The 16,124-nt window shown below is 53.5% G+C and overlaps 2 protein-coding genes across 2 annotated transcripts; one reads left to right on the top strand and one right to left on the bottom strand.

The window, feature by feature from the left end:
* On the top strand, positions 1 to 2,146 carry CHST14 (carbohydrate sulfotransferase 14). Its single transcript, XM_038139584.1, has one exon. It carries the CDS (start codon positions 54 to 56, stop codon positions 1,119 to 1,121), a length of 1,068 nt encoding a protein of 355 aa, XP_037995512.1. The 5' UTR covers positions 1 to 53; the 3' UTR covers positions 1,122 to 2,146.
* A 10,204-nt stretch (positions 2,147 to 12,350) lies between these two features.
* LOC119701805 (prolactin-releasing peptide receptor-like) lies at positions 12,351 to 14,678 on the bottom strand. The gene is made up of 2 exons (XM_038138933.1): positions 14,655 to 14,678; positions 12,351 to 13,505 (listed from the first exon to the last, which is right to left on the bottom strand). Exon 2 carries the CDS (start codon positions 13,437 to 13,439, stop codon positions 12,354 to 12,356), a length of 1,086 nt encoding a protein of 361 aa, XP_037994861.1. The 5' UTR covers positions 13,440 to 13,505; positions 14,655 to 14,678; the 3' UTR covers positions 12,351 to 12,353.
* Positions 14,679 to 16,124: the final 1,446 nt, after the last annotated feature.

Here is a 16,124-nt window from a genome sequence, read left to right as displayed (position 1 = left end):
CCGGACCTCCCCGCAGCCCCGGCCGAGCCGGCCCGGCCCGGGAGCCGCCGGCCATGCAGCCCCGCGCCGCCGAGCCCCGCCGGGCCGTCCCGCCGGGCCGCAGCCGGGCGCGCTCCCGGGGCGCGGCGGGCGCGGCGCTCCTGCCCTCCATGCTGATGTTCGGCGTCATCCTGGCCTCCAGCGGGCTCCTGCTCATGATCGAGCGCGGCATCCTCGCCCAGGTCGGGCCGCCGCCGCCGCACCCGCCCGCGGGGCCGTCCCGGCGGGACGGGCGGGACTCGCCGGCGGAGCTGGAGCTGGAGGTGCTGCGGGACACGCGGAACCGCACGATCCGCGCCCTGTGCGGGCAGCGCTCGGTGCCCCGCAGCGTCTGGGAGCTGCCGCCCGGGCAGCGCCGCACGGTGCTCCGGCACCTCCTGGTCAGCGACAAGTACCGCTTCCTCTACTGCTACGTGCCCAAGGTGGCCTGCTCCAACTGGAAGCGCATCCTGAAGGTGCTGGACGGGGCTCTGGAGAGCGTGGATGTGCGGGGGAAGATGGACCACAAGAGCGACCTGGTGTTCCTGGGCGACATGAAGCCGGAGGAGATCAGCTACCGCCTGAAGCACTACTACAAGTTCATCTTCGTGCGGAACCCGATGGAGAGGCTGCTCTCGGCCTACCGGAATAAATTTGGGGAGATCAAGGAGTACCAGCAGAAGTACGGTGTGGAGATCGTCCGGCGGTACCGAAAGAACAAGGGGAACTCGGCCGGCGATGATGTGTCCTTCTCCGAGTTCCTGCAGTACCTGCTGGATGAGGACGTGGAGCACATGAACGAGCACTGGATGCCCATCTACAACCTGTGCCAGCCCTGCGCCGTCAGGTACGACTTCATCGGCTCCTACGAGCGCCTGCACGCCGACGCCAGCCACGTGCTGGAGCACATCCAGGCGCCTTCCTTCGTCCGCTTCCCTGAGCGCCAGGCCTGGTACAAGCCCGTCACGGCCCAGACGCTGCACTACTACCTGTGCAACACCCAGCGCCGGCTGATCAGAGAGCTCCTCCCCAAATACATCCTGGACTTCTCCCTCTTTGCCTACCCCCTGCCCAACATCACCAGCAAGTTCTGCAGGCAGTGAGCAGTTCCTGTCGAGAGACAGTGGGAATTCTGCCTTGGCTACAAGGATTTGCTCGCACAGCCCTCGCTGCTGTGTGAAGCACGCTCCTCTATGCATTATTTCCTAATTTTATGCTTTGCAAGCACTGTTTATATGAAATATTCTCTGCTGCCTTCACTACTTAGGATCCTTTTTGCACCTCTCTGACTTTCCCGTGTACACTTTTCCGTGTACAGACGCCACTGGCTCGAGCACAGTAGCTTTTGTATCTCTATTTTGCTCTAAATCCTTTTTTTATGTCACAACGTGGAGAACTCCTGTAAGGAATCTGAGAAATTTATATATTTTAAGTATTTTTGTTCCTTTTGTGGGTTTTGTACTAAGCGTTGGTTGAATTGAGATCATAACATGGCAGTTGATGCACTAAAAGTTAGCGTTGTTAAACCAGTCCTGGGTGGGTTTTGGGTGTAAGTAGAAAAAAAAAGGTAAACTAGGCCCCATTTATCCATTATTTTTAAATTGTAGATGGTACTTAAATGAGGCTGGTAATTTTTTCTGTATCAGTAGCGCCTCTGGTTTTTATTTTTATTATTATTATTATTTACCATTGAAATATAACTAGGGATAGGATAATACCCCATTTTGAAGTGATTTTGGGAGTACAACTATTTACCCAACATTGTGTATCAGATGCAATATCCATCCCATTCTGCTCTTTTCTCTGAATTGAAGCAATACAGACTCGGGATAAGATCAAAGCCCCTCTTGGTCCTTAGGATGGAAAACAAATCCCATAGGCCACGTGCCAGCTTTCAGCCTCATGGGTCCCCGCATGGAAACCACTGTGGAAAAACCCTTTCTCCAGCCATGTTTGAAAAAATGGCAATTTGTGGATTGATTTTTCCTCCTTTAATAGCTGTGCACACTCTTTTTATAGCTCTTGTATTTAATTATGGCTCTGAAATCATAAAAGTTTGGGAGATAAGGCAGGATGTTGTTCCTGGGAGGCTGTGTCCTCATTTCTAATAAAGTTTTTCTATGAATTAGCCTGTTAGTGCTTTTCCTTGGGATTGTTTGTGTCCTTGGGGAGGCCTCTGCCCCTCATGCTGAGCCACAACACAAAGGTGGGATGAACTGGTTGTTCCTGTCGTGATTAATTAATGTTTTAATTGCCAGAGCAGCACCAACACATGGAAAAGGGACACACTGGAGGCTAACGCATAACAGGACCCAGGGAAATGGGATGAAAAGCAGCAAAATGGCCTCCTAATCGCTGTGGAGTTAGTACAAAGTGATTGTGGAGCTGGCAACTTCCTGGGATTCCTCTCTTAATTTTCTTTCCCCATTTTTAAGGTGTTTTCTTCGGGATTTTAACATTTTCTGAAAGAAGGGCATGGAGCTGCATCCAAGCCCACTGTTGGGGTAAGTGGCCAAGGACAGGGGGGGCTGAGGGATTTTCACCTTTGCTGAGGGGGTCGTGGCTGGGTATGAGGGCAATGACTGGAACATTCATGGATTTGAGCTCCTGGCCGTGTCCTGAATCTGTGGGCACTGATCCCTGGCCAAAAATGGGTCAGAAATTGGCTTTACCCTCTTTGTGCCCACTCTGAAATGGGCAGCATTCCTGTCTGTCCCCAGGGGTTTTGGTGCCCAGCGCTGGAAGAACTGAGGATCTGTCCTCCCAGATCCAGCTGGGAATTGGGTTTTGGTTTGCAAAACAGATGCTGCTGAGGGGGGGTGGGCTGAGCTGTAATTAAACCTGACCTCCAGGTCTCCCCAACTAGGAATAAGTTGGTGAGGCTTTGCTATCTTTGCTTCTGGGAACATTTCCTGCTCGTTTGGTAATTTGGTTTTTAATTAAATGTTTATTTCTCAGTAGTTTTAAAGGTTTATGCCGCTTGTTTGTTTATCTGCTGCAGCTTCTGTTCTCTATATTAAATTTCTGTCTCTTGTCCCCTTAATCTAATTTACCGTGCACGGGATTTTGCTTTCCTCAGACTCTCTCTATCCTTTCCTGAGCATCCATGATCACCCTTTTCTCTTTAAATAAAGCAAACAGGCTCCCACCTCCTTGTACCTTCCCGGGAGGAGGATTTTAATTCAGGTAGAGCCTTGTAGCTGGGAAGAAGTTTGTCTGCAGGTCAGCAAAAAAGAGAAATATATCAGGTTTCCATTATTTGGGCTTCATTTTATCTGCGACCAATGGTGCAATTATCCGTGGCAGCTTTGTGCAAGAAGAGTGAAAAAAAAGTCAGCTCCCTCTGCAGCTGTATCGTTTCTTTCCTTTGTCAGGTGTTTCTCCAGGGTGGAATAAATCAGGAGGAGATTCCAGAGCTGACAGCAGGCACTGGAGGTGAGAGGTGCCGAGCAGGATTCAGCCATCCCCTGGAGCACCAGGAAAGTGGTGACGGCTGCAGGAGCAGGGAGGAAAACAGGAAGTTATGAACTGGTTTGGATCTGCTCCAGGCTGGCAGCTCCTTTTCCCACCTTTCCGTCCCTACACGTGCAGTTATCCCGCAGAATCAAAAGGGAATCTTTCCTCTTTTGAATTCTATTTTGTTCATTCTCAGTTCTGCACTGAATGCCTCAAACTTCCCTGAGGTAACAACCCGAGGTTCTAGCATTGGGGTTAGTCCCTCTTTTTCCTCACTTGCTTATTCCAGTTTTGTGCTGGTAAATCTCATCCCTGACCCCACTGTTCTCCCTGTAGAGCCCTGTCCAGGGATGTGGAGACAGCCCAGCAGTTTAATTCCACCTCATGACACAGAAACCTTCTGATTCCCTCTGAAGTACCACAATGTTACTGTATTTTGTCCTTAGCCATTTCTTCTCCTGCTCAGTTTTTGGAATTTGGAGCTGGTTTGGTGTTCCCCAGCGCACCAGGGAGCGAGACAGGTTAGGAACCTTCGCTGTTCCAAAAATCTCACTTCACGTGTCATCTTCTTTACTACTTCCAACATTACACCTGCAAAGCCTCGTTCCACCTTTTCCAAGCCCCAAGCTGTTGGCTTTTGGCGACATGAAAGGGGTTTGGAACATGTTCCCTCTGGTCCCCATGCTCAGCTCAGGGTGTACATCAGGTTTCTCCTCTTTCCTGTGGCTCTTGTGTGGATTTTGCAGGAATAACCGACTTCCTGGCCAGGCACTGGGGCTGAAATAAACACATTAAGGCTGCCAGTCACCAAGCTGGCTGGGAGCCATGACCCCGGATCTAGCGGGAACAAAGCTTTGGGAATGGCGGCGGGAGCGAACGGTGCCAGGGACGGCTGCTCCGACGCCTGCAGACAGCATCACTCCAGCCTGGCCTCTGCTCCTCTTGGCTCCCAGCCTCCCTCCTGATGGACGAGGGTCACCACGGGCTGTGGACCTTGCTTGGAGCGCGAACATCCTTGGGACGTTCCTTCCCTCGCAGGCTGGAATTTGAAAGAGCCGAAGGAAAGCGTCTCCAATGGATCTGTTGTGTGTCGAGATATTTTGATAGTCATAGAACCCCGGGATGGTTTGGGTTGGAAGGGACCTTAAAGATCGTCAAGTTCCAGCCCCCTTCCATGGGTGGGTTTGAGAGGGGGGTCAGGCACATCCCTGGATGAGGCTCTTTGCCGCTGTAAAGCAAGGAAATGAGGAAGGCTGGGATGAAAAAAGCGCCGTGCCCAAGCCTGCCCCCGCCTCGCACCCCTCGGCTTTTATCGCATCTATTTTGCATGTGAATGAGAACTTTCCCACTTCCTTCTGGGGCTTGAATTGGCAAACGGGGAGTTGTTAAAAAATCTCTAGTCTTCAGCCCCGACAAAGGATGGTTGCCATGGAAATAATGGAAGTTGCATCGTGAGCAAAATATGTCCAGGCCCGGCGCCAGCGGGAGGGAGGAGGGAACACCTTGTGGGTCAGGAACCTTCTGCCAGGGCCCATGTGCCTCCACGTGGTGTGCCTTGTCCTTGGCAGGCTGTGCTTCGGGTTAAAAGAGGAGAAATCAGAAGTGTCGCTTGTAGAACTTCACCTGCTCTTCCTACAGCGCTGGTGCCACCAAATCCGGCAGAGCTGCCCCACATTCAGGATCCCAAAGGAACCGAAGCTGGAATCCCATCTCAGGTAACAGGCAGGAGTCTCCTGTCTCGGTTATATCCAACCTCTTCTTGGTGTCCAGGAATCTTCCAGGTCTGTTTTCCGCTTGCCTATACAGACAGACAAGGTGGCTTCCTTTTCTTCTGGAGAAAAAAACACCTTTGGATTTTAAACTCTCCAAAAGCCTTTTCTTTGCAGACCCACAATTATAACCTGCGTTTTCTGTTGCTTTCAGCAAATCTTAAGGTGATTTCGAGCCACGAAGCTTGAGGAATTTGCTTTATACCTCTCCAAAGTGCTAATGGGAGCCACAGAATCCTTGCTGAGCTATGAAAGGGACTAAAATAAATCTCCATCAGGATTTATCCATGAGCTGCAGAGCTCTTTGGTAAGGCCAGGAATCAGTGAGGATACTGCACCTTTCAGTGGCTCTGGTGAGTGGTATTTGCTGGTGGGAGCTTGGAATTGGGAACAACAGGGCGCTTTGGGGCCTGAGCACATCCTTCTGCTCTCCTGAAAGCACTGGGGGCTTGGGAAGAAGCTCAAAGCAACCAGCAAAATCCTGTTTATTGCTGTTGGGAAGCATCAGGTGAGGAGGAAAACAGGGATGTAGGAACCAGCAGCAACACATAGGTGCCAGAGGAATCCCCTGCTGAAGCTGCCGCTCTTTGAAGGAATTTTAAGGTGCTGGAGTGAGGAGTAAAGGATAAAGAGCGTGGCTGGCTGTAGGCTCAGATCCCTGCCACCGGCAGAGCAGAATTCAGAAGATTCAGGCTCATTTCTAACCTGGGAAAGGGCCAAGCAGGGGGAAGCAGCAAAGGCTTGAGATTTAAAATGTGAAAACATAGTAAATGCATATAAATATCTGGATCCCCTTGCTACTTTTTCTTCCCACCCCTCAATCCCACCTCCTGATCACTGGCAAGTCCAAGTGGATGTTAAGCTGATGAGAGCCCAGTGAGCCTGACCTTTGGAGAGACTCCCAGAATGATTTTGGTGGCAACAGACCTTAAAAATCATCTAGTCCCTCCTCCTGCCACGGGCAGGGACGCCTTCCACTACACCAGGTTGCTCCAAGCCCCATCCAGAATCAAGGTGTTCTGTGGGAGGCTTTTGGGGGCTGGGGTCTTTGAAGGAAGCAGCAGCTGGGGATGAGGAGCTGGGGACACTTGGGGTGGCCGTGAAGCCATCTGGTTAGTGGCAGAGCCCTGGCAGCAGGGCAGGGCTGGGGGGTCTGTCCTGCTGGGTGCTCACAAAGAGCCTCCTGGAGCCAGGGCTGCAGGATGGCAGCAAATCCCTGGCGCTGCCAGGACGATGCTGCAGAGACCCCGAGGCTGGGAGCACCGCAGCCAGAGCCTGCCCTGGAGCAGCTCTGCAGGAATCCACCCTCCGCTCGCTGGCTTCACACAATTCCCTATTAAAAATCCCATTAACCGAGTCTTGCAATAGCAAGGGAGAGCCCTGCAGCGTTGCAGCGGATCTTTGAAGCCTTGTAAGTGGTAAGTGTCCTCCGGGGCGGGCCGGGGCAGCTGCCTTGGTGGGGACACGGTTCCATCCTGGCCTGTCACATCCCTCCCTTCCCTGCTCCAGCCTGGGATGCTCCTGCACACCCCATCCCTGCCACCCCTCTGATCTTCCAGGGCTCAGCTCCGCCTGTTTGAGCGGTGTTTAACACGGCCCTGGCCCTGCCCGTGGCTCCCAGTTCCAAACCTGCCCCCTTAGAGCATTCATTGTCTATCCGGGGGGGCTCTGCCAGCTGCTCCCTCCCATCCCCACGCGGCCCCGGAGGGCTCGGCAGGATTGCCCATCCCACAGGGACTGCTGGCAGGAAGCAATCTGCCAGACAACATGTTTAGAGGAGACTGATGTCTCGGAGCCACCGAACCATTTAATTGCCAATAAACACAGCCCACATGTAAATAATTATGGAGAGCCAGGAACTGTGTCGTCTTCCGTGGAAGGAGGGAGCTGTCAGCCTGGAAACACCCCGTGGCAAGGGGAGAAATTAAGATTTCTTGTTAATGCAGGAGGATGAGCATCAGTAAGCCTGCCTGGATATTTCCAGGTGTTGCTTCGGGCTCAGGGTGGCCCAGGAGGTTCCTGATGAACTGCGAGGGACCAGGCTGTGCCTTGGGGTGAGTTTGAGGGTAAATCTTGAAAATTCCTCCATTTGCTTCACCAGGCTCTCGTTGCAACCCAGTGGGATTATTGCAATATCTTTTTTTTGCCACATTTTTGGGATAAAGAGCTGTGAGGATCCTGGTTCAGAACTTTGGAGCTTTATCAACACCCTGCACATTCTCAGCAATGCAGACTTTCCCTTCAGAGCCCTGGTAAAATCTTCAGGGACCCTTTGCTCCCCTGCCAGGACATCCCATCCCATCCCATCCCATCCCATCCCATCCCATCCCATCCCATCCCATCCCATCCCATCCCATCCCATCCCATCCCATCCCATCCCATCCCATCCCATCCCATCCCATCCCATCCCATCCCAGCCCCTGCCTTGAGCCAGGACACCTTCCTCTAGCCCAGGTTGCCCCAAGGCCTGTCCAGCCTGGCCTTGGACACTTCAGGGATGGAGCAGCCACAGCTTCTCTGGGTGATCTGTGCCAGGGCCTCTCCACCCTCACAGGGAAGAATTTCTTCCCAATCTCCCATGCTGCCCTCTGGCAGTGGGAAGCCATTCCCCCGTGTCACTCCAGGCCCACGTCCAAAATCCCTCTGCAGCTCTCCCGGAGCCCCTTTAGGCACAGGAAAGGGCTCCAAAGTTTCCCTGGAGCCTGAGGCATCCCCATCCTTCACCCCCCGAGGTTGCCCTGGTTCCATTCCTGGAGCGGGAGGGTGTCACCGTGCAGAGCCCCCCACTGTCACCGCAGGAGAAGCTGCCTCGATCCAGTCATTTGGCTTTTCCCAGGGGTGTTGATGGTTCCTATGGCAACCAGGAGCCGCTGTGCAGCGCTCACCTCATCGCGGAATCAGCGCCGGGACGTGGGCTGGGGACACCCCCTGCATGGGGGGATCAGGCTGCAGCATCACCCCAAGCTCTCTGCTGCCTGGGGCTGTGGGATGACTCCATCCATCCCTGCTGCAGGAAATGTCCGTGTCTCCCTCATTGCTCCTGAAATCGGATATTAACCGGTGTTGGGGTGTTGGGGTGTCTCCCAGGCCTGCTCCGTCTTTGGCACGCTGGAGAGTGCCAGGCAGTGCCACCAAGCCAGGGATGTGTCTGTAGGTTTTTGGGGACTTGGCACAAAGCACCGCGTCCCTCATCATCACCTTGGGGAGCAGTGTTGAACTAAGTCTGGTAAATGCCAGATTTGTCCCCAAGCTGGGGCACGGTGACCGTGGCGTGTGACTAAGGAGATTCTTGGCATCTGCAGCGGGAGCGGGATGACGGATGAAATAGATGAACGAGGAGTAAACTGGGGTTTAGGAAATCTTGGTTAATTTGCTGCAGCGAGAGCTCACTACGCTCACAGAAATTAAAGCATGAGCGCTCGCAGCGACGGCGGAGGAGGAGGAGGAGGAGCAGGGGGAATACAGGATGAGTCGGAAGTGGCTACATCCATGAATTACTTGTGGTGCTTTCAATAATTCAGCAATGCTGGGAGCTCCAGCAGTTCACAGAGAGGTGATGTCCATGGGAAGGTGCTCAGTCTGCCCGAGCCAGTGGGATCCAGCCCCAGGAGTCCAAGGCTGGGTTGGAAGGGGTTTGGAGTGACCTGGGCTGCTGGAAGGTGTCCCTGCCCACGGCAGGGGGTGGAACTGGGTGGGATTTAAGGTCCCTTCCATCCCAAACCAGAACCAATTCCGGGTCATTATTGTGAGCCTGAGCTGTATCAGCTGTGCTTTTAGCCAAGAGAAGTGAAAACAAGTCTGATTTGCTCATGCACAAGTCAGAAACCTGCCTCTTTAACCAGAGCCAAGATCTGGGAAGAGAGTTGGCTGTGGTTTGTACTGCCCTTGGAATCTGCTCAGAGAAATGCAGAAGATATTTGCAAGCCCTGTCAAGGAAATCAGAAGCAGTGGCTTGAGTCAGAATGTTATTCACAATAGACCAGGAAATAATGATAATGGTAATAATAATAATAATAATAATAATAATAATAATAATAATAATAAATGAATCAGCAATTTCTATGCCTTTTCCAGATCCACAAACAAAATTTGCCAAATGATCCTGGCTTAGTGGAAGTGGAAGAGCTTTTCTGTTCTGGATTTTTGTCATTACTGGTGACATCCAGACAGAACAAACACAGTGAGAGGGGGTCTAAAAGTCAATGGAAAATTACCAGGCTAATTTTGTTTGCTGTGCCTGATTTGGAGACAGAGGAGGAAATTTCTAGGAGTACACACGAAAACAGTGTTGATCCTTTGTGTGCCTTTAGAGCTGATCCTCATCTCAATTCATTCTGCAGTGCAGGACAAAGGGCCTCATCATCTGCAGCCCTGGCACAAACCTGGATGGGCACCAAATAATTGGAATAATACCTTGCTTGTAGGTAAGCTCTTTCAAATAATCATCTATTGAGTGCTTTTGAGAGACCATCACTGGAATAAATTATATTTATTATCTGCCCCAATTATATTATCTGCCCCTTCAAGCTGTAAACACCTGAACAGGCTGACCAGTATTTTCCCTTCCTGGGCTGTGTCCTGGCAGATGGGAGGGCTACAGGCACCAAATCTTGGTAGAGGAGGGTCACAGAATGGAATTGTTTAGGTTGGAAAAGATCTTCAAGATCATCGAGTCCAACTGTTATCAACCGTATTTCAACCAACAAGAGAGTTTGTGAGGAAGAAAGAGCTTCGGGGAGAATATTGTGCAAAGCTCTTAATAATTGAGGATGATTTAACAAAAATATCCCCTTTATACGCCCTGGTTCCTGGGAGAAAAGCTTCGAGCAGCTTCCTGAGGAAAGCTCTGCAGAATCAGCCTTCAAACATGTTTTTCTCCCTCATTTATCTGATTAATTTACTTTCATTAAGAAAACCAACCATGTTCTCCTTTATATACCCAGTTTCTGTGAATCACAGACTGCAGCTCCGGGATTTCTGTGCTTATTCTCAGAAGTCACTCAGCTTTTACCTCACTCTCCCCAAATAGTGTTTTCCCTTTTCCTGCAGGTAATTTGGGGAATCAGCAAAACATCTAAACAGGGCGACCTGAGGGGAGGGGTTTTCTTTCCTAGTGCTCAAGAGCTGCAAATTCTAGTCTAGTCTGGAATCATGGAAGAGGAAACCTCATCCTCTTTGAGGATCAGTTCTCCGGGATGGATTTATGGATTTTAAATGGTCCTGCAGATAAATGCAGTGATGGGAATGAGTGGGTGGTGGAGTTGGGGGGAAAAAAAGGCAAGAAGAGTAATTTAGGGAAACTTCAGGGTTTTGATTAAGAGTGAAGTAATAGAGATTGTGATGGGATGAAATGAAGAGAGAAGGAATCAACACCAGCAGTGCCAGGACAAGGGGAAATGGCTTCAGTCAGACACAGGGCATGGTTAAATGGGATACTGGGAAGAAATTCTTGGCTCCAAGGATGGTGAGGCCCTGGCACAGGTTGCTCAGAGAAGCTGTGGCTGCTGCATCCCTGGAAGTGTCCAAGGCCAGGCTGTATGGGGCTTGGAGCAACCTGGTCCAGCACTAATCCCAGCCTGACCTCCAAGGACTGGGACACAACTAACCACATCCAAGCTGGCGTCTTCCTGGGATGTGGCTGAGCTGCAGTCAAGGGTTTCTGGGTTTGGTGGGATTCACATCAACACACACACACAGCCCAAGCTCTTGAAGCCTTTATTACAGGAAGGACAAACAGGGACCTCCTGCCTTGCTTGGCTCCTCTGGGATGAGCAGCCCAGGCCCAGGGGAGCTGCAGGAAGCCAAGGAGGGAGCTGCTCTGTGGGAACACAACAGAGGTCACTGGCACTACCTTGGGTGGGTGTCTGTCTCTGCTGGTCACCCCACAGAAGATCATGAGTCCTTCTGGGGCCACCATGAGGGCCTCAGCAGGAAGGTGAGTGAGTTTGTGGGTGGGTGTAAGGGGAGTGGAGTAGGGATCCCAGTGGATTGGGGTCCAGCCAGCTGTGTCTGCACTGGATGCTCCCCAGCTGCTGGCAGAAGTGGGAATGCTGGCCAGTGCCATGGGCAGGTTCTGTGCAGGCTGAGGACCTGTTGCCTGGGGGCTTTGAAGTCCTCTCCTCGGGCACGAGGAGCAGTGGGAGGTCACGGCTCGGCTCCACAGAGCAGGGCAGCTGGGAGCTGCTGAGCTGTGGTGCCTGTGGGGGTGCTGGTGCCTGTGGGCTGTTCCCAATGGTTTCTCCTGGGAAATCAAGAGGTTAAAACCTAGATGGGAATTGGGTGTAAGGAGACGCTGCCTTCTGCATGTGCTGCTTGCACAGAGCAGCCTGAGAGGCCACAGAGGCGCTTCAGACACTGAGGAGCACTGACAGGCAAACCCACCCTTCATCTGGCAGCTTCTGGGGTAGAACAGCCTGGCACTGGGATTCCCACCTCCACTGCAGCACCCTGAACATGGACATACACCAAGCTAAACTTCCCTGGGAGCAGAATCTGAGGCATCATTCCCAGCAAACTCATCACACGAGATCTTTCGAGTCCTACTTGGCCATGAAGAGCAGTGATGACTTCATGGATGTGCCCAGCTGCATCTGCACCTTTGGCTGGAGAAACTGGGATGCCCTGTCTGGTTACAGGGGCAGCTCAGCTCCTCCAGCAGGCCAAGCAGGTTGTGAAAGTCACACCCACTCCAAACCAGCCATCTGCTGTCAGCAGCCACGTGCCCCCATCTGCACCTGCACAATGCACATTGTCCTACATTGTCCCTTCACCAGTAAGCCACAATTTTAAAGGATAAATGCACAGCAATTTCATGGCTCCCTGTGCAAGTCGACCTTTTCCCATGGCACAAAGTGCTGCCTGTTGCTTAGGAACAATCCAAATCCTACAAAATGAAGACGTGCGCTCTCCAAAGAGTTTTTTACACAATGGGTGTTTGCCTTGCTCAGACACTGACCCACCTCCTGCATAAACCATGGGGTGAAGTCTGCGTGCTCCTAATGTAGCACTGGACACCTACCACACCCAGCCACAATTCGGAATAGAGGGATATGGCCCAGCCGTGGTTTGGGATGTAGGGCTGTGCAAACCCCATCCCTCAAGGTCCACCGGCTAAGGTAACCTGGATTGCAAAGCTATCTTGTCCGAGGCCCCGGTGGGAGCATCTGCCAGGGTGGAGCAGGTGTTGAAGCGGGAAGCCTTGCAGGACATGCTCCTGGAGCTCCGCTTCTTGCGGTAGAAGTAGCTGCTGAGGTGGAACCAGAACTTGTCGTGGAGGGAGGCGTAGATGAAGGGGTTGTAGCAGGCGGAGCTCATGGCGATCAGGTGGCACGAGACCTGGATGACGTTGACGTACCTCTTGTCCAGGATGGTGAACTCCTCGTCGATGTCCCGGATGAAGTTGACCACCTGCAGAGGCAGCCAGCAGACGGCAAAGCAGACCACGGAGATGGTGAGCACCCGGAAGGTCTTGTGCTTGGTCCTGGTCCACTTGTCCTGGCAGTGGTAGGCGGCGCCCGGCACGTTCCTCCTGCGCAGGTGGTAGGTGATGGCACAGAAGGAGATGGACACGGCCAGCAGCGGGAGCATGTAGGAGAGCAGCAGCATCAGGCACGAGTACAGCAGCCGCTCCCTCTCCTCGTGCTTCCAGAACTCCTCGCAGATGATCATGTCGTGGCCGATGGCGTTGAGGTCCAAGTAGTGGGTGTGCAGCGAGGTGGGCACGGAGGCCGCGATGGAGAGCAGCCAAATGCAGGCCACGAGGCCGACGCAGGCCCTGCGGCTGATCCGCCTGCGGATCGGGTACGCCACCACCACGTAGCGGTCGATGGCGATGGCCGTGAGGGACAGCACCGACACGAAGACGGTGGCAGCCTGCAGCAGGGTGACGAAGTGGCACATGAACATGCCGAAGAGCCAGCCCCGCTCCTCGAAGGCGTAGGACACGGTGAGGGGGACGCAGGCCAGGCACATGATGAAGTCGGCCGCCGCCAGGTTCCCGATCAGGAAGTTGGTGGTGCAGTGCAGTTTCTTGGTGAGGGCGATGAGGAGGATGAGGAAGAGGTTCCCGATGCACGCCACCACCACCAACGTGGCGTAGAGCGGGATGAAGAGCGGCTTCAGCTCCAGGAGCAGGTCCAGGCCGGTGAAGATCAGGGCCGAGTCGTTGTGCCAGGAGTCATTGGGCAGCTGAGCCATGGGTGCCCCTGTGGCCGATGCCGCTTCTCCACAGCTCAAAGTCAAACACAGATGAGCCTGTGAGCTCTGGAGGGGACATAAATACATTTTGGTTGAACTTCTGGGCAGAAGGATCTGTCCCAAGTCTGGGCCTTTTGCACAGCCCTGTGCTGAGGCACTGGCTGGTTTAAATGACTTGCTTAAGAGTGAAGATGCCCTGTGACAGACACAGAGGAGCTCCGGTATGGAGGAGAGCTGGGAAGCTGGCTGTGAAATAGTTAAGCCAGCACAGCTCTGTGGGGAGCTGGCAGCTTGGGGCAACAGGACCCAGAAATCAGCTCGAGAAACCTAATGGAGAGTTTCCACCTGGGAGCTGAGCTGACTTAAGACAGGGAAAAAAAGATTCTCCTGCATTTCTTGCTTTTTATTTTTCCCAGTTAATTCCACCCTGACCCACCGGCCCCATGCCACCTGACCAGTGTGGGAAAGGAGCATCCCTTCCATCCCCTGCACTCCTGTGTCCCTCCCAGCCAGCCCACCCCACCCCATCCCACTGGGTTCTTTTATGCCCTTGGTTATATCTTCATCACCCATGGAGCTTTGGCTTCTCCTGTCTTTCCCTGTGGCAGCTGTGATGGGAGGGAGGGAAGGAGGGAGTGCCTGGCTCCCTGGGCACCTCCACAAACCCACTCAGAGTAGCACAGGGCAATGAGGTAAAATGTATTCCATCAGAAAGTGTATGGAAATTAAGAGTTCCCCTCCAGGACCCTCCTTTCAAGCCCCACACTCTCAAAAATTATTGTTTGATCCCCCTTACCAGGATCTGGACAGCCTTTTCTCCCCAATGGAGAGTCAAATCAGCATTAATTAAGAAACCCTTGTAATTAACCGAGGGATATTGAGGTTTTCTACATCCCAGCTGCACTCACAGGGCGCACGCTGTGATACCACAGCTCCAGGTCCCCGTGCCCTGCCTGGGGTGGGAGCACAAAATCCATCAGGAAACTTGCAGCTGAGGAGCCAAAATGCTCATTAACTCACTGAATGAAAATTCTGAAGCTCAATTAAATTCTTTAATTCTGCTTCGTGTACCCACGAGAGTCAAACCAGCCCTTCTGTGCATCTCCAGGGTCCTGCTCCCTGCCCGATAAATGCTAAACCCCACGGCTCTGCCTGGGGTTTGGGGGGTCCAGGGTGTGGCTGCGGGACCCCCTGTCCCGCTCCGGAGCATCTTACCTGCCGAGGGCTCCGGGGTGCTCGGGAGCCGCCCTCTGCCCGCCGATGTTCCCGTGAGGATGAGGAGGAGCGTTCCCTTCGCAGGGTGTTCACCGGGAGTCTCCGGCACAGCCGATCTCAGCCGGCTTTTTGTGATGTGGGGCTTTTGTTGTCTTGCTTTGCCTTTCTTTTTTTTTTTGGTTTTTTTTTTTTTTTTTTCTCCCGCTGCCTGAGCCTTTCAGTCCCGGAGGAACAGTCCGTTCCCACCCACGGCGCTCGGTGTTCCAGGTACCCGGGGGGACGCGCGCATCCCACCGCAGGTGGAGCCGCATCCCGCCCCCCGGCCCGGCGGGGAGCACCGGGGGGCTGCGGGGAGCCCCTCCCTCGCCACCGGGGCCGCATCCAGGGACATTCTCCCGGCAGGGAAGGAGGGGAAGGCGCGGAAAGGACGGGGCGGGCGGGCGCAGGGACCGCGCGGAGCTCCCGGAGCCGGCAGCGCCCGCCCCGTCGGGGGGTCCCGGCCCGGGGGGCGAGGGAACGGGGGGGAAAGCGGGGTGAGGGCAGAGTGGGGTGAGGGTGGCCCAGCGCTAGGGTGATGGGCACCCAACCCCGGGGTGCTGGGGGGCAAGTGTAGGATGGGATGAGGGCGGTCCAGCCATTGCGAATCGCCCCAAATGAGAAAGGGTGCCAGGGTCAGCCTTACTTAAATAAGGGAAAATGATAAGTAATGATCATCGACTGGAATTTTGGGGGGATAAGAGGAACGGGAATTTGCAGAGCAGTCACAGAAAATTGAAAGTTTTGGTGCAAGACGGTGATTAATTCATCCCAATCTGATGGAGCTGGGCTGGTTATTAAAGCTGGCCGAGCCGATCAAGGGGAGACTGCTCACCCCTGCCGAATAATCAGCAGGAAGAAAATCATCTTTGTCTCCACATCAGCACCTGACGAGAGCTGCTGTTAATTTTAAAGAGCAGAACAATCAGATTAGGAGAGCCAGAGGCAGGTTTGAGAGGAGAGCTGGGCTTTGGAGCCGACAGCAGGATGATGAGTCCACCCCAAGGCAGGCACAGGCTGCATCCCCGCCCGGATGCGCCATGGCCAGGGCGACCCGGCTGCAGCATTGGGAGCTCTTCCCTCTCTCCACACAGGTAAAACCTTCTTTGACATCATCTTTGCTGCTTCCAGAGCCTGCAGAATAAATCACTCTTATTCCCAGAGCTTGTGCTGCCCTGCGCCAGGTCCTGGCTCAGGGGTACGAGGATGAGTTTGAAAGCTGCAGCCCACCCTGATGGTCGAGCTGGAGGTGCTGGAGACCCCTCCTGTGGCATCCTGGTGTCCCTCCCATCCCGTACAGATGGTGGACAGGAATCGGTTTGCTGTGATTTTTATTCTTTTCCATGCCACCAGAGTGGTTTGTAGAAATAACCAGAGGTCCCTGAGACCCTGTCAGTTCCAAAGGAGGATGGAATATTTCATGGCCATAAGCCG

Source organism: Motacilla alba, chromosome 5 (assembly GCF_015832195.1).
Source record: "Motacilla alba alba isolate MOTALB_02 chromosome 5, Motacilla_alba_V1.0_pri, whole genome shotgun sequence".
Lineage (NCBI taxonomy): Eukaryota > Metazoa > Chordata > Aves > Passeriformes > Motacillidae > Motacilla > Motacilla alba.
Note: the sequence above shows the minus strand (reverse complement) of the source record. Positions and strands in the feature narration are given on the sequence as shown.

Excerpts from the sequence above, each read along its gene's own strand:
- CHST14 (XM_038139584.1), top strand. The coding sequence starts at position 54 with ATGCAGCCCCGCGCCGCCGAGCCCCGCCGGGCCGTCCCGCCGGGCCGC.
- LOC119701805 (XM_038138933.1), bottom strand. The coding sequence starts at position 13,439 with ATGGCTCAGCTGCCCAATGACTCCTGGCACAACGACTCGGCCCTGATC.